The sequence below is a fragment of the Dermacentor andersoni genome, chromosome 7, assembly GCF_023375885.2.
Source record: "Dermacentor andersoni chromosome 7, qqDerAnde1_hic_scaffold, whole genome shotgun sequence".
NCBI classification, from domain to species: Eukaryota; Metazoa; Arthropoda; class Arachnida; order Ixodida; family Ixodidae; genus Dermacentor; species Dermacentor andersoni.
The window spans coordinates 168,826,131-168,844,597 of NC_092820.1; the positions used below are offsets into that span (position 1 = coordinate 168,826,131).

An 18,467-nucleotide genomic window follows, 5' to 3' on the forward strand; every position below is an offset into this window, starting at 1 on the left:
AACAGCGCAAACGCAGAGGACGCCTCGTTTTTTTAGTAGTTTGTGCTTAACCAATCACTGCGAGTTGTCGCCGTTGTCGCAGTGTTGTGGAGTGAACACGAAACCCAGAAGTCGTTCAGACGCGTTCGAACGAACCCCGAGCTCGAAGCCTACCACTGATTGATATTATCGCAGCGATAACAAAGCTGAGGCGATTTGTGCGCTTCCACTTTCCCTAGTGTACTAAAAAGTAATACATAAAAGGTTCTAAGGCTCAAATACACACATTTTAGCATTCGCCATGTCCCCGCGCTGAGATCGGTTCCTTCCATCGAAGCTTAGACCTAGCGTATCCGCCAGGTCCGTCTACACGCTGTCGGGCCCGTCTGGGCTCAGGAAACAAGTCTAACAAGGACAAATCACTCCACATCTCAGCTTTCGCGTCGGTGTTCTTAAATAAACATTTTTTTGTGTCTACGGTGTCAGCATAAGAAGTGATGAGCGCCGATGTGACGCGTTATGAACATACGCATATGTGCTGTCAGCGAAGGCTGCCAGCTGTAGCCCACTCTACGAAAATACGTGACTAGACAGACGTGTCGATTCAAATGCATCATTGAACGACGAAAACCTAGCATACCCCTTGCGCGAAGAACAAGAAACGGTTATCGAAATCGGCAGTATACGAACAGCCCATGCAGCGTCCCGGGTCGGCGGTTCATTTAGGGCTTTTTTTCGAAGTTAAAATACCAATCGCAAACGAAAATCGGTGTTGTGGCACTTCCAAGCATACTACTGAATACGGACAACAATTTTGCTTTCTGATACAGGCGTAAGCCTTAGTTGCAGGGCGATAGCGCACCTACCATGTCTGTGCGAGGCAAGCCTCCGTGAAACTAAAGCTGCGCCTGGATCTTGATATGGCAAATTATCCACAAACTCCCTATGACATGCTCATAGCACTTGGTTTGTAGAACTTATGGAGATGTAGACTGTGTGATCGCCATATCGAAAGCCCGCGATCTACAAGGCCCTTGTTTCGGGAAATTGCTGCTCATGTGAGAAGTGTGTACGCTGCGCAGGAACCTCCCCGCCAGACTGGATGCACTTGTTAGACGCATGTGTGTGTTTGCCCGAGTTTTGAGTGTGTAGTTGTGTCCGCTCTGTAATATACCTTCAGTTTTGTTTTCCATGTAAAGGAGAGAAAAAAAAAAAAAATGTATGTCGTGGCACAGCTACCGGCAAGATTTAAAGCAAACAACCGTATTTCCAAAAGTATATCCTGGAACCATTACACCTTTCCACATACCTCGGACGACCTCGTACCTATTGTATCCCCATAGTGCTCTGTGGTTCATTAGGGCTGCATTTCTGGAACGCCCTCTTCCAGACCATACGAAACCTCACGACCTGGGCTCAGCAGGTCGCCTCAACCGAGGCGACCTATAGAGGCCTAGGCTTCTCATGCCTTTCTACCTGAAATTTGCACCCGCCGTGGTTGCTCAGTGGCTATGGTGTTAGGCTGCTGAGCACGAGGTCGCGGGATCGAATCCCGGCCACGGCGGCCGCATTTCGATGGGGGCGAAATGCGAAAACACCCGTGTACTTAGATTTAGGTGCACGTTAAAGAACCCCAGGTGGTCGAAATTTCCGGAGTCCCCCACTACGGCGTGCCTCATAATCAGAAAGTGGTTTTGGCACGTAAAACCCCATAATTAAAAAAAAAATTAAAATTTGCAATAAAGTTGTTTCCTGCTGGAACGTCGCGGCCAATCGCGGCTGGTGCAGATACGGATCGTTTCGCCTGGCAAGCACCTGCCGCTACGTGCTGTATCAGTATTTGCCTGCCACAGGCCATCATTGAGACTACGTCACGCACTTCGTCACGGGGAGTTTCCGTCCGACGTAGCCGTGGCGCTAGCTCGGTTTCGATATTGCTCGTACTGAGCATTGGAATTCGGTGATATATCGAATTGGGCGCGATTAAAAAAAAATTCTTGATATCACAGTGCTCGAAAAAGTGGCCGCCCCTAATTTTTCCGCATAGACAACTTTTTACAAGGCTCTAATAAAAAAGGTAATTACACTTTTTTGTTAATTAGTCTTCTGATACTCACGTTATTAGCGATAAGGTATGTCCGCCTCGCCGAAGAACTTATCTGCGAAAAACGTCACATTCGCTACTCTAATAGTCCTTTTACAAAAAAAAAAAGTATGCATGGTTTAAAAATAAAATGAAATAAAATAAGGCAATGTGTACAATCGCCAGCACTCTCAGCAGTTGCTCTCGGTGCATAAAGTCTTCTAACATATGTGTTTCGTTTAATAAAACGGTTATGCCCTGTAATATCGTAGAGCCTGTACGCAGCCGGAATAAGTGGCGATGGGTGATAATTTCCGGTGTAACGCTTTGACTTCGTAACGCCGCTCCAATTTTCAACAGCTGACTACCGCTCAAAAAGCTTTAGCAGCACACGAGTCAGAGAATGTTACATGCTGTCTTTTTCGTTTTCTTTCCCCCGAGCTGCTGGTATGTATGAACAGAGTGTTCCATGCCACGCTTGAATATGGTTATTCTTTATATATAGCACTCGAAAATGCCGCTTTTTTCTTGTCTTGCTTTTCAAAGGTCTACGGCCGTACATTACTGAAGCAACGTCTCTTTCCGGGAATCTGATACCTTTTTCAGGTACCAGTTATGAATGCGCACTGGTAACTACTCTGAATGAGCTAGATGCTTTAATTAACAAGAACCTATATGATTCGTTCGTATAATTGCTTCTACAAGAACTCGTATGTGCAGTTGTGCATTGTCATGTACATACCTAATAGTTATTATTGTAACCACATATGTGTATAACGCTATCGTATATTTGTTTTGTAACTGCTTACGTGTTTGTATAACTTAGGTGCAATGCAAATCGTCGTGTCATTACAGCTGTACGGGCGGCTAGAGCTAATAGCCAAGCGGCGCCGGTGCAGCTTTTTTTTCTCTGGCGATTCACCGTAACGTATTGTTTGCGGCAAAAATAAACTTGGTGATTTATTCATTTATTTAGTTTTTATTTATTTACAGTTTGTTGATTTATTAGTGCACGTCATTTTATCGTAAGTCTTTCGATAGAGTAAGTAGCCTAATTCTTAGCTCGATTGGCAGACTAATTTTCGCATTGTTCTTTCCTCACCGTTGTATTCTCGTTTCCAATCTCTATATTTTTTCCTTCTTTTTTGTCTTTTCGCCTTAATCATCCGAGTCCTTATTCATAACTTGTATGTCGTAGGAGCGTTACCTCATTGGCTTACGCTCAGGTGTACGCTACTCGTGATAATGGCGTAACCATCAATTCTCTTACAAAAGGCGCAACTAAAGAATATTGATCAAGAAGAAAACAGGAAAAGACTGATCCTGATGAAGTTGGTATTAATAAAGCGCTGCGTGTTGAACGAGGCTGTAAACGTGTTACGTGTTCACGTCATTCTAGGAAATCTGTAGGCTTCATAAATCGCACCGATACATTACCAAAACTCATTTCCCCCCATAACAATCCGTGACAGGAATCATCCATCCGTACTGCCGAATTAGAATGTCGAACAGACTAGTTATTTTTACATAAGTTCGTTGAGGAGTATTTAATCGTAACCATGTGCGCGTGCGTGTGTTTTTCTTTATTGATTGTTATCGGATGTATGATGAAGCACGTGACTGTAAGTGTTCACTATATGTCATTGTGATACTGTACGTTGTATTTCTGTTTTACCAACGATAATTGTGTATGCTCACTCCTTCTTGAGGTTTGATATCCAGTCTAGCATTGCTAAATAAGTACAGAAGCGTAAATAACAATCGGCTCGATGACGCGACGACCACCGCGAGTCACGATTGGGCCAGTGCCAGAGTAACGAGCCCGTGGTGCAGTCTAAACAAAGCCACGCTTACACGAATGCGACGACACTACCGTATCGCGTCACGGTAACAACAGTACGCGACAGCGTTTACATGTGGCGCGTCCCGCTCCGTGGGAGCAAGCCGAAACACGTGACCGGCGAGTGCGGTTCGCCGATGAGTGAAGAAGAACGCGCGCCATCGCCCGCCTCGCTTTTCTCCCCTCTTCCTCGATGCGATGCGCCAGAGGTGCGTGAGACGACTTCACGCCGCCTCTATCCATACCTTCTCCTGAAGCGCTATCGCGATTCGCCTTCCTGTAGCACATTGTGCCGTTGGTCTCATGTATACGCGATGCACATTAACGCGATGGAATGTGCCACTTGTCGCATTCGCGTAAATGTGGCTTAAACGGAGAGCGTTTGGGAGCGCGAACTTGTTAAAGGTAAAGTGAATATGTGTGCTTTTTGTGTAATATGCGTGCAAATGTGTTATACCGCATAGAATGCCGATATAAACATGGGGAGTGTATATAAACGTGGAAACCATTACGAAAGTTTGAACTTTTTTTACCGCCCTAGATAACCTTGTAGCTAAGGGTATTTTCCAAGACAATCCAGTTTTTTTAGATAATAATAATGATTTTGTTGCCACCAATGAGAATATAAATTTAATTTAAATGTAAATATAATTACATATAACCTTAATCGCATCGCACGTACACTGCGATGCATTTACCCCAAGTGGAAGTATGCGATAATAAAGTACTTGAAGCACGACTGCTCAACAGCAGAATACGTTTCCCACGAACACAGGCGAATGACGTTCAACGCACCCTGGTGCCTCAGTGGCTGTATATATCGACTGCCGAGCAGGAAGTACTCGGCATGCAGCAGAGCTCGATTCAGCGGAGCTCGATTCCCGACCGCGGGGGCCGCATCGTGACGGGATTAAAGAACAGAATATGCTCGTGCACTTAGATGGTCAAAATTATTCCACATCCCTCTAATACGGCGTCCCTCATATAGCCAGTGTAATTTTGGACCATCAATCAATCAATCAATCAATCAATCAATCAATCAATCAATCAATCAATCAATCAATCAATCAATCAATCAATCAATCAATCAATCAATCAATCAATCAATCAATCTTTGTTAGGCTTGGATAAAATCCAAAGACGCAAGTGCATGCAAAGAACGTTACACGCTTAACAAAAGCATCACACGCCGAGAACCATAGAACACACCGTGAGAACACGCGTAATTTCAATCACTGCCGTTATCTCGAGTCGCTACATAGATATCCAGGCAACTGCACGTTGTTTCTTTAATAGTATATAGCAGTGGAAATGTCAACTTTATCTGCATGCTCGCGCATCGCACGTCGTGCACTCAACCGAATCACAGCAACCTCATCGACCTTCCCGTTGGCACCCCTTCAACATGAGCGAGGCTCCCGTGTCGGCCCACCGAAACGTAAAGCTTTAAAGAATTTATTCGCCTGGTGTCTGATTTGTTTTCTTCGTGGCATTTCCCGACCAGGTGAGATTTAATCGCACTCTCGCCTTCGTCAGACTACGTGACTTCAGATGAATACGCTTGTGGACGAGAGGCGGAAGAACTTCGTGTTTGGACAGAGGTCAGGTGGGGGTCGAAAGTTGAGGGCCATTTGGTCTGGGTATATACAGAGGGCTCGTGAACGCTGGGCTTGTTTTGAACAACGCCTTGCTCGGGTTTTGGTAACGAATAGCTTAAAATTGGCCCGTTATAGATCATTAGGTTCCGGCGGAGAATTACCACAGAGGCAACTCTAGCTATATGGCAGCCGCGAGTACGGCGGCGAGCCGGCGTGTATGCATATACTGATGGGTGTTTTGATACGAGGGGCTTCTCCTATAGTTCGTCCTTTTGGTCTCAAATACGGCTTTGGACTTTCCAAGCTGATCACCTTCAACAAAATGCTGCGTTATAAATGCAACTCGCGATGATTACACATGTGCAGTGACTAATTGCCTTGCTTCGTGCGTTCATAAAAGTATGAGTGCCTGGAAATTTAGAAACGTAAAGCGCAGTAACTTACGCCACAAGGACGTTTGAAGCCAAAAGCACGATCATATAAATCTATCTGTGCTATCACCGTCATTCAGCTGAACGACCGCAGTGCCAGAGTTCCCTCAGAGGAAACTTAATGTTGCAGACCTCCGAAATCGGATGGTGGACCGACCTCCGAGATCCGCGCGATCTCGGAGGTCACGTGTACGTGTTTTTTTTTTTCTCCTTTCTCTCTCGCTTTCTTTATGCCAGGGTACCTTATGCGTCCGGGGGCCCCGTGCGCGGGCGTTACTCTGCGTGAATCCGAAGTCTTCCGCGTGCAGGTGTCGAAGAAATGGCGTGGCAAATCCGGTGACGGAGAGAGCGGCGACCGCTGTATTGGGGCAAACGCTGTCGTGTTCTCCGTTGAAAGCACAAGGAAGAAAAGCTTTTCCCCACCTGCAGAGGGAGCCACTTTACTCTCTCTCCCCCTTTCGTTTCTTACCCTGCACGCGCGCCGTCCATCGCGACTGTGTCCCGAACGTCTAGCGGACTCGCCGGTCGACGCGTTGTTTGCGTTCCCGGGCCTTTTGTGAGGCGTCGGAAGCCAACGGGATTCTCCTCCGCCTCTCGCGCGTCCTCCTGAAAAAATAAATAATAAATAAATAAATATATACCACGTAAATAAACACACAGAAAACGTAGAGAGCGCATTCTGTGGTATTTTTCCTTTTGCATTCAAGTGCTTGGCAAACTTTCAGCAACGCGGGGGAACTGCTCAGCTGCTCTGTGCTATATAGGATGCCGACCGCCGGTAGTTTGGCTCAGAGTCTCGGCGATCGCGAACGTGCGTTTCACTGAGGCGATGGCGAAGTGAGCCTATATGACTCGTGCTTCCTGACTGAGCAACAAAGGTGCATCCACGCGCACCGATAACGCAATGACGAATTAATGCAACCAAGAAAAAAGTTCATAGGAAGGTCGAGACACGGGGGCCCGTATTCTCAAAGGGCTCTTGTACGCTAGAATTGTTCGAAGGAGCGAATTCCAGATAATCTTGTTTCTGGACCTCATATTGGCGAAGGCGGCTGGCCAATGGCAAAAATCGCTCGCGAACGAAAAGCTTTCTGAATTCAGCCCCTGTAGTGGCCAACAGTGGGCGAACAAAATATACCTGGTAACAAACGGGCCGAATTAACAAAGCGTTTTATTCGTGAGGTATTTTTGGCATTTTCCGGCCGCATTCGCTAATAATGCGTCCAGTATCTGGATTGACTGGAATTTCCTCTTACGCACAATTATACGGTAAGAGCTCTTCGTGAATACGGGCCCAGTTGTCTTTGTGCAAATATATTGCGTGTGTGTGTAGGCGAACTTTAGAACTTTTCTCACTTATTCGTCTCTCTATTTTTCGTTTGAGACATTTATGAGGTTTTGCTCACGTGTGTGAATAAAAAGAAAACGCGTATGTAGCCGGCGCTGTCTATGTGTACCACCGTATCCTTCTACACATATATTTAAAAGATACCTCGTAATGTCAATAACTTAAAGAAACTAATTATAATACAAATCGTTTATAATGATCGTAGTGCCTATCTACTGAAATAACGCGAGTTAGAGTACAAATTCTTGAATACAATTGAGTTCCTCAGTCTCATACGAGTACATTCTTCGGGGGATTTCTAACACTCTTACAAGACCGCTCAACTCTTTCCACAAACGCGGAATCAACATAATTAACTGATCTCACATTCTTTGAATTTAATCCCGTTCTGCATTAAAAGGTCTTTCAGTGATTTCCTACATGCATTTACCATCGTTTACGTGGTTATGCCAAGTTTGTTTACGATTATGACTCCATTTATTTTCTATAATTCCGCACTCACGCTATTAAAAAAATGCGCACAATTAAATGCTATCTGTATGCATGCCATATGCCAACGCTCAGCACTTTCTCTCTGGTTTTACGTACAATGCTCGTGCTCTGCTGTCAGTGCGCAGGGGGCTGAGGAGCTCTCAACTCGCAAATCGTAGCTTTCAACCTCATCCTCTTCCGTCCTTTTTTTTTTCATTTATTTACACTAAGGCCTCCTTCAAGACATACGTAGGAGGAAAGGGGAGGGAAAGAAGGACACAAAATAATATTAATTAGTATAACCATAATCTATAATAAAAAGACCGTATAGTATAAACGGGCCCTTTACACAAACACGCATAAATGCACACACAAATTCACTCTGTAAGTGAGAACACTCTGTAAATTAAGAGCAAATGCTTTGATAGAATTAATGAATGAATTCTGATGTTCGCCGCTACTATGAGACTTGGTCGATAAATATTATTGATTTGTAATTTGCGATTATCAATTATCAGTGAAGCACCTTACGCTGATTTTGACAGCCACACCTTCCTAGCAGCTGATTGTTCCGGAGCGAAGCGATGACGTAGGTTGGTGACGTCACTTCACTTGCCTGTGTGAAAGACGGGGGGAACTCCGTGCACGTCCGCTCTTCGCTGAGCCGGAACCAGAACCGCGCGCCGGAACACCGACCTCAGCTCTGCCGGGGCTCACGGCTCGGACCGGAAGTGAACGGTGCGGCTAACGGCGCGCGCCGGAAGTGTTCCGGAACCGCTTTGACGGTTGTACATTGCTGAAAGGTAAGCAAAGTAAGTAAATGAAAAGCTCCCACGGGACATTTTATTGTCTGCCCAGCGCTAACGCTTCATTTTTCTTTTAGGTAGCTCAATGTCGCGCAGTTTGTTTCACGAAAAGCACATATCCTTTACGCGGCCTTATTGTGTGTTGACTTTGAGCGTAAAACTGGGTTTCCGTGTCGGCAGCCTGCGCGGCTTTCCGGCATACGTATACGACGGGGGCGTGACACGTGTTGTGCGTGTTGCATCTTTTCTTTTTTCTTTTGCCTTTGGTCAGGATACACTCGGGATTGTTGAGAGAAAATTGTTTTGTTGTTAAGTGGAGTGCGATAAAAGCGCAATATTGGCTGCTAAAGCGCTTGTTATACCCCGACATCATTAATAAAAGCAAAGAGCTAGAGTAATTGTTTGTCGGGCATGTTGGTAAATGCACTTGGAAAGTATTTTTGCAGACACGAAGAAGACATTGACACCGCGATGGGCAACTTGGTGCCAGCGTCTTGCTGTCGTCCCCGTCTGCCTGAGCTGAAATGCTCAGCAAATAAGGCTCTAAGCACGAGAAAAAAAAATTACATTCAAATCTAGGGTTTTGACGTCCCGAAGTAGGTACAGCGCACGGACTATGAGGTACGCCCATACGGGGCTCCGCATGCAATAACTTTGACCACCTGGGTTTCACTAACGCGCACCCAAAACACGGTGCTCAAGCATTGTTGCATTTCGCTCCCGCAGGAATGTTGCCACCGTTGACAGGAAACAAACCGGCTGCCTCGTGAGAACATCAATAACTGCGAGAACAAGCGGACATAATACGAGAAAACAAACACATTAGATACAAAAGGACAATTACGAAAGTTATGTATTTTATACACTGCAAGAACTCAATTTATGTTCAATAAAAAAAAATGAGGAGGAAAGCACCTGAACCATGTGTGAAGCTAACTATGAAACAACAATGCAAAGCTCGGAAAAATAAAACAATGAGAGCGACTTATGAAAACAGAGAGAGAGAGAGAGAGAGAAAGAGAGTGAAACCTTTATTCCAAGCAGTGACTTGTCAGTCGAGGTGGGACGGTCCCTTATTCCAGGAACCCTCTGGCTTGGATCGCCCTCTGGGCCCGGGCGACGAGTTCGCGCTGGTCGACCAGGTCCGGCTTGGAGATCGCAGCCTCCCACGTTTCAGCGAGGAGGTTTGGGTCTGCGTGATTAAGAAAATAAATGTTGTAAGGGCTTTGTATTGTGTGAACAGTTGAGTACTGGCCATGCCAGACGACGGTAACATTGCTTCTTGGTGACCTTACGCGTGATGTTGAGGAGCAAGTTTAGAGAGAGCGCAGTGAGGAGAATAAAGGACAGCCAGTCTCCGATTGCTCCGCCTTGTGCATCGAGTCGTTTTCACGACGATACTAATGATTAAAAAAAAATACCGGCACGAACATTATATCACGAATAGTTTACTATTGTCATATGTCATATATGACAATAGTAAGAGTATTATTAATAGATTATTATTGCCTTCCGCAAACTAGTACTGCTGGTTCGAAATTTGGGCCAACGAATGCAGATAAGGAGCGCAGTAAATAAGGCCGCAAGGGGAACGTTTGAAGCCACAAGCCCGAATGCCAGTCCCGTGGTGTCTGAACTGCCTCAGCGCCACAGTTCCCGCTAGCAATTTCATTAGGGAAGTCTGTGGCGCTGCACAGTTCAATACCGGCCGGTTGCTCTCTCCTTGGGGGGGGGGGGGAGCAGTCGCCAGCGGCTCTGGCATGAGGGCTCGCTCGCCCGGGAAAAGCTGGCTTCGCGGTCGCCTCCCCTACGTTGTTCCGCGACGCAGCTGATAAGAAGGGTGCGCATGGTACATGCATATGCAGATAACGGCACTGATATACAACGCGGCGTGCCTTCGACATCGCTTCCCACACGCGTAGAGAGTCGAGCCGAGAGGAAATGTCCTTCGAACCCCCGCACGCCGTATCTCTCGCCTGGCCCTTTAATCTCTTGTTCTCCGCCTGGCAATGGTGTGGCTAACCGCCCATGTTGCCGGTAAACAAGTTTGCCCGTGCATACGCCAGGCAACAGAAAACGGGCAACAAAGTATCGCGGTGTTGACAACGGAAAGTAAAGCACTTGCTTAATTGTGTAATGCCTTACAGGCCCCGCGGAAGGTGCGTTGAGTTTATATAAGGGGAGCTTGCAGTAAATATAGCGGTATTCTAGTAAAACTTGCTGCTGGGCTATAGTTGCTACATGATAACTGGTGTGAAATAAACGCGCTACAACCACGGAAGGAAGACTTGAAAGCATCGTTCGCAACTAACTGTTGTTCACAGAAGAGCAGCGTAATGTACATAGCCTTTCCGAACATGAGCAAACCACATCGTTTGAAACGCTTATCAAATTACACCAGATAACGGAATTCCCAGAAACTTTCCAACTAGTAAAGATAGAACAAATTCGTATTCGCTGCCACGCAGAACCAAAGACGTGTCACTGATACACATGTCCCTGCTTTTTAATGTATGCTTCCATTATCTCACGCGCCACGGCATTCGTATACTCTTACCGAGAATGCAAACCACACAACACCTCGGCTCACACATGCAGGAATCGCAATGCACAGACATATGTGCTGAAAGTTTGTTTTTTATCGCAAGTTCTTGTTCCGTCTAACTCTGTCACTTATAGGTACCAGCCTGTGTTGCCGATGTAAGCCCTACCGCAGCTAATTCGCACACCACGACAACCAAGCAGGAGGCGTGCGACTTATCATGTCTCTTCCCGCATGAAGAGCGCCTCGGAGCTTTTGGAATCCGTGGGCATGCGCAGACCAGCCAACTTGCGTGGTGCCGAGGAAACCTATAGGTACCTTGCGCCTGTTAGCCACGCTCTTAAGTTGTAACCTTGTGCATGTAAGGCACAACCATTGGTATTTTGTCCATCAGCTGCCTATGTTTTTTTTCCTCGTTCCCTTCACTTTTCGAAGGAGGATTTCTGAAACTGCGACAGCGATAGAGCTAGAATGACCAGCTGAACGCAGCCGAGTGACCTGATTAGCGAAACTTTCCTGCATCTTGTGAGGACAAGGTTTCACCAGTGCCCCCTCAAGACACACGGAAGCAATGGCCTTTGTTACATCTCAACACCACCAAGGGTTGAGATGTAACACCAAGGGTGTTAATTGAACGTTTGCCACGTGTCAAACCACCGCACCTCCTATCCAGACGTGAACGCGGCGTGGACAACGACTAAAAGCGCTCACCCCACCATTACCTGGAAACCGGAGAAAAGGATGAACGCGAGGCAACCACGACAACGAATTGATAGGCGCGGTTATAATTAGACTAGTCAGATCACCTCCCATCCCTCGGCATTTATCCAGCCGTCAAGACAGCGTGTAAACCGGCTGTTGCAGTGTTCCACGGAAGGCCCTCAGCCCGCCCTTCACCTTGCAGACTGAGTGAAGAAGAAGGGGGGGGGGCAACGACGAAGGAACTACAGTGTCGCCGACTGATTTCTTGCCACAGATTCTAAACCAGTCTCTTCGGAGGCGGAGTTACTGCGGTTTATTATGAACATGTGCGTCGTATCACCACGGAGCCGACGATTGTGATTTGCTGCTGGACAGTCTTCACATTCCCTGCAGGGTCGACTCGCCTAGTGGAGACGACGGTATTAAAAGCAGAGACTGTTCGAGAGTGAGGACAGAAGGTCCTGACGTGAACTGACACGTTTAACTTACTCCTTCATGGAGTGGGCTTCCGCACTGGAGCCGTGTAACTAAGCTAATCTACCCTTTTTCCTTCATTTTCTACAACGTAACGTAGTAGTCTATGAGCATGGTAGATTCCATGCCATGAACGCCACCCTAGCCGCAACACCCTCTTAACAAGTCTGGAACGAGCCGCGTCGAATAGTGAAAGCTTCTTGCGTGAACGTGAGCAATATAAGCCCAACATGTGTTCTGCTCCTGGAATGTCGAGCTCAGGTCTAAAAACTGCAACTTGCAATTAGAGAGACGCTCACGTGTTAAAGAAAGCCCATTTGGCATGCTGTATAAATAGTGTTAAAATTTCATTCACTGAGTTAGTGGTTGTCACAGAAGGGTTAGCTTTTAAGATCATTAAAAGGACGTCAACATACCAAAATACCTTCAACATCTTTGCATCGTCAAGGACCTGAGCCAATTATCTGTCAAATCAAGCTAAAACATGTCGCACAGATCTGGCGCTCCACACGAGCCAATGCAGATCCCTTTTCGCTGAATATAAAGGTGATTATTGTCAGAGAGGAACGTCGAGGACAGATAAATTTCTTATAAGGTCATAAAAATATCAAGAGAAATGCCTGCGGCCCTCTCAAAGGCGAGGACCTCGTTCTGTTCAATACAGGTTCTTACAATTAAAGACAGCCCTGCGTGTGGTACAGAACAAAATAAATCTTCGACGTCAACATGAAAATGCATTACCGCCGCCGTGAAAGCTCTATAAGAAACCATGCATAACATCAGTTGAGTTCTTAACGGCGAACGAATCGTTCACCTCAAGCGCATTAAGGTGCTTAAATAAATATTTACATGCGTGTTGCTTCCATGATTCCCGCTCACTGACAATACATATAAATGACCGTGTCTGGCTTATGTGTTTTCACAAGGAAAAAAACCGACAGCGCGGCTTGCTTGGAGACGCTGATGGTCTTAGACAGTTGTAGAAGTTCAAGTTCTTTGCACGGCAAAATAACCTTGGCCTTTAGGTTACTTACTTTTGTATTTGCTATTACAAAGTTCTTGTCTAGTGCTTGCGCTGCTTTTTCACTAAGCGCTTTTGCCGACACGACGACGAAGCCACCCTCCTTGTCGGCTTGCAAAAGCTGAAGGTTATTCTTTCTGACATACGTGACCACGTTCCTAGTCGGATCTTTAGGGCGAAGCTGCACTTGCTCGAGGTTTTTCAAAAGGCTGTCCACACCGTCCAAAAGGCACCTTTCGCAATCTTCCCCCTCAGAACAATTTGCCACACTCCTGTTCAGGGCCAGCATTTCGTGGACCCGGAGACCCGGCAGAACAGAAAACTTCGGGCGTTCTTTCAACGTGCTGGAAATTCCTTCGGCCAGGTTAACATTTCCTAGAACATGAAGGTGGGCAGGCATTGCAGCATCCCTGCTGGTCCCCTTCGGCAGATGATCTGGCTTGCAGAAATACTCGGTTGTCTGAGCAGCACTCGCTGAAGTTTTTTTTTTTTTTTCAGCCGCACCACATTTTTTAAAATGTTGCCTATGGCAGATAGCACAATTCTAGAGCTTGATCTAGATTACTAGGTGAGGCGGCCATTACTTCTACGAGAAATCAAAATGTTCAATTGAATCATCATCATCATCAGCCTGGTTACGCCCACTGCATGGCAAAGGCCTCTCCCATGCATTTCCAACAACCCCGGTCATGTACTAATTGTGGCCATGTCGTCCCTGCAAACTTCTTAATCTCATCCGCCCACCTAACTTTCTGCCAATCACATGTAAGAAGACAGGACAGGCGCAAGTTTGCACCTGTCCTGTCTTCTTACATGTGATTGTCTAGAAAGCGCAAGCAATGTTTCCTATTACAATGAACCAACTTGCCCAACAACGCATCCTGCTAACTTTCTGCCGTCTCCTGCTACGCTTTCCTTCCCTTGGAATCCAGTCCTAACCCTTAATGACCATCGGTTATCTTCCCTCCTCATTACATGTCCTGCCCATGCCCATTTCTTTTTCTTGATTTCAACTAAGATGTCATTAACTCGCGTTTCTTCCCTCACCCAGTCTGCTCTTTTCTTATCCCTTAACGTTACACCCATGATTCTTCTTTCCATAGCTCGTTGCGTCGTCCTCAATTTAAGTAGAACTCTTTTCGTAAGCCTCCAGGTTTCTGCCCCGTAGGTGAGTACTGGTAAGACACAGCTATTATACACATTTCTCTTGAGGGATAATGGCAAGCTGCTGTTCATGATCTGAGAATGCCTGCCAAACGCACCCCAGCCCATTCTTATTCTTCTGATTATTTCAGTCTCATGATCCGGATCCGCCGTCACTACCTGCCCTAAGTAGATGTATTCCCTTACCATTTCCAGTGCCTCGCTACCTATTGTAAATTGCTGTTCTCTTCCGAGACTGTTAAACATTACTTCAGTTTTCTGCAGATTAATTTTTAGACCCACTCTTCTGCTTTGCCTCTCCAGGTCAGTGAGCATGCATTGCAATTGGTCCCCTGAGTTACTAAGCAAGGCAATATCATCAGCGAATCGCAAGTTACTAAGGTATTCTCGATTAACTTTTATCCCCAATTCTTCCCAATCCAGGTATCTGAATACCTCCTGTAAACACGCTGTGAATAGCATTGGAGAGATCGTATCTCCCTGCCTGACGCCTTTCTTTATTGGGATTTTGTTGCTTTCTTTATGGAGGACTACGGTGGCTGTGGAGCCGCTATAGATATCTTTCCGTATTTTTACATACGGCTCGTCTACACCCTGATTCCGTAATGCCTCCATGACTGCTGAGGTTTCTACAGAATCAAACGCTTTCTCGTAACCAATGAAAGCTATATATAAGGGTTGCTTATATTCCGCACATTTCTCTATCACCTAATTGATAATGTGAATATGGTCTATTGTTGAGTAGCCCTTACGGAATCCTGCCTGGTCCTTTGCTTGACAGAAGTCTAAGGTGTTCCTGATTCTATTTGCGATTACCTTAGTAAATAGTTTGTAGGCAACTGATAGTAAGCACATTAAAGCTTTACCGTTCCATACCAACTGATAGTAAGCTGATCGGTCTATAATTTTTCAAGTCCTTGGCGTCCCCTTTCTTATGAATTAGGATTATGTTGGCATTCTTTCAAGATTCCGGTACGCTCGAGGTCATGAGGCATTGCGTATACAGGGTGGCCGATTTCTCTAGAACAATCTGCCCACCATCCTTCAACAAATCTGCTGTTACCTGATCCTTCCCAGCCGCCTTCCCCCTTTGCATAGCTCCCAAGGCTTTCTTTACTTCTTCCGGCGTTACCTGTGGGATTTCGAATTCCTCTAGACTATTTTCTCTTCCATTATCGTCGTGGGTGCCCCTGGTACTGTATAAATCTCTATAGAACTCTTCAGCCACTTGAACTATCTCATCCATATTAGTAATGATATTGCTGGCTTTGTCTCTGAACGCATACATCTGATTCTTGCCAATTCCTAGTTTCTTCACTGCTTTTAGGCTTTTTGCGTTCCTGAGAGCATGCTCAATTCTGTCCATATTATACTTCCTTATGTCAGCAGTCTTACGCTTGTTGATTAACTTCGAAAGTTCTGCCAGTTCTATTCTAGCTGTAGGGTTAGAGGCTTTCATACATTGGCGTTTCTTGATCAGATCTTTCGTCTCCTGCGCCGAATAATTCAATTCATTGAATAATTAAATTAATTACGCTAATTAACTTTTTCATTACCTTACCCCGCATATTTCAATCGACAAATTATGGCCGCTGCATTCGCACGGCGTATCCACTTGGAACGAATTCTCTGGACAGCACCAGTTCCGAAATATTCGCTTTCAAAGTGTCCGTCGAAATGCATTGGTGTTCCAATTACTTTTTTGCTTCAATGAGTAAAACAGCTGTTTCTTAAGAAGTAACCAGAACGCCAATTCATTTCGTATATATATATATATATATATATATATATATATATATATATATATATATATATATATATATATATATGTCAGTCCAGCCGGCCTAAAAAAGAAAGAAACGCGATTTGCCTCCACACTTCCGGCTTCCAAATACCAAATCTGACATATCCTCTTCGCATGGCCAACTGAAGCCATGACAGATCCGAACAAAGCTTGCACTTCAAGCGGCACCAATCTATTGTTAGTGCAATACGCCAGCTATCTTGCGTGGCACGTATAGCAGAGGAAATTTGTACAACTCTAACGAGCGAACACTGGAGGTCTTATAATTGTATCTTGCACGGAGTCTTTTTAATTTTTTTTTTTTTCTGTTTCGTTGAGCAGCTTGTCTAAAGTTAGCTGGGACACTCTGTACTTTCAAAACGCAGAAATGCTTTTACGAGACGCTGACGGACAGATTTAAATGAAATATGTTGCGGTTGAGCGATAGTTAAATTTCAGTGACTATAAGAAGCATAATTTTTAAGTAAGGTTATAAGTTCTGCAGCTATTCCATAAAATTGGTAAGCATAAAAAATTTGACCATAACGTTTACAAATCTGTAGCTCTGCACTAAAAAAGGATATCATGGTCCTGTTAATTGCATCCGTTAGCGCATCTAAATCGTACAAGTGCGATATGCAAGCTTATATATAAGCTTACAAATCACACTTGTACGATTTCACGTAAGCTATAGCTTACGTGAAACTGTTAGATTACATACGAGGATTTTTTAAAAGTTTTACCCATATTATATGGTAGCATAGTGTATCAATAAATCAATCTTGTCCGCTTTAGATATCTCAATAGATGTAGTTTACGGAATTGGGATATCGTTTTTATTGCGGAGTTATAGAGTTGTAAACTAAATACTTTTTGGTGTTCGCAATTTTCAAGAAGTTTTTAAAAAAAGAAAGAATTGATGATATAAATTAAAGATATACTTCCTAGAGATAGCAGACTTCTAACTTTTTTCATTCGCAGGCAACAGGTCAGTGCATTGCCTGTCGAACAAAATGATTTCTCCCTTCAGATATATTTACAAATGAGCTCCCGAGGCAAGGCTTCCTTATACTAAAACGCGAAAAATCATTTAGAGCGAAGACAAAACGTTCTTGCTAAAAATTATTGCTATCGGCCATACTCTGTTTATCTCATTTGCTTCATTTTTCCATTGTCGTAGTGTCGGAGATTACGACAAAGAACTGCAGCGCTTTATCTGCCCAGGAAGCGCTGTCAAGCCGCGGCGATACTCTTGTCAAAACGCGAAATCTTGCAACTCGATGCTGGTCTGCGCGTGTTTTGACATGCACGTGAGTTGACCACGATTGCTTGCATGCAAAGCCCTTTGTGCGGCTGTTTATATATGTTGCACGCGTTCTGCTCGCGCAGCGCGTGCCTGGGCGCGTGCTGTGACGTAGGTGCTGACGTAGCACTGGCGCGACGCAGGGAGGCTGATAAGGGCACCGCGAGGGGGCGTATATCCCGACAGACCACACCCGTGAAAAACATGCGTGTCTCAGCATGCATATGGAAGGTGTATTTGGCATTGGCGAAACGCATTCGGCAGAAATTCCCCGTGACAATGGCGCGAAATCTTCAGGGGCTGAGCTTGCGCACATGTGTTACTGCGCCAAGTAGTCCGGCAGAGTCTTCAGGGCTGACTGCTTCGGTTTTTTTTTTTAGAGCAAATATTAAATTACCGTAGCCTCCACTTGTGACCGCTTCACATTTAATTCATTCGTGTGTTTTTATTTTTCTTTGTGCGGAAAACAGGAAGAGAAGGACGTCGCAGGCCTATATACAGCCCAGAACGTCCTCCTCCTGCGCGCAAAATGTTTAGAACCATAGTCAATGGCTAGTAAGGGGTCTAAACCCATTACCCGCCGTGGTTGCTCAGTGGCTATGGTGTTAGGCTGCTGAGCACGAGGTCGCGGGATCGCATCCCGGCCACGGCGGCCGCATTTCAATGGAGGCGAAATGCGAAAACACCCGTGTACTTAGACTTAGGTGCACGTTAAAGAACCCCAGGCGGTCAAAATTTCCGGAGTCCTCCACTACGGCGTGCCTCATAATCAGAAAGTGGTTTTGGCACGTAAAACGTCATATGTTTTTTTTTTTTTTTAAACACATGCGTCTACACCGAACAGCCTCGCTCGAACGCAGCTCCTGCTGCGTCCGAGCGCAACTGGCTCGTGGCTGGGCGTTCTGCATTGCAGCACCACGGC

The 18,467-nt window shown here is 45.5% G+C and overlaps 1 protein-coding gene across 1 annotated transcript in view; it reads right to left on the reverse strand.

Moving 5' to 3' along the window:
• Positions 1-8,528, reverse strand: part of DnaJ-60 (DnaJ-like-60) — a 63,110-nt gene extending 54,582 nt beyond the window's left edge. The window contains exons 1-2 of the mRNA XM_055071714.2: positions 8,367-8,528; positions 6,401-6,537 (exon numbers count right to left, since the gene is read on the reverse strand). Coding sequence (XP_054927689.1) covers positions 6,401-6,420 — 20 coding nt within the window. The 5' untranslated portion in view covers positions 6,421-6,537; positions 8,367-8,528. The remainder of the gene's footprint in view (positions 1-6,400; positions 6,538-8,366) is intronic.
• Positions 8,529-18,467: the final 9,939 nt, after the last annotated feature.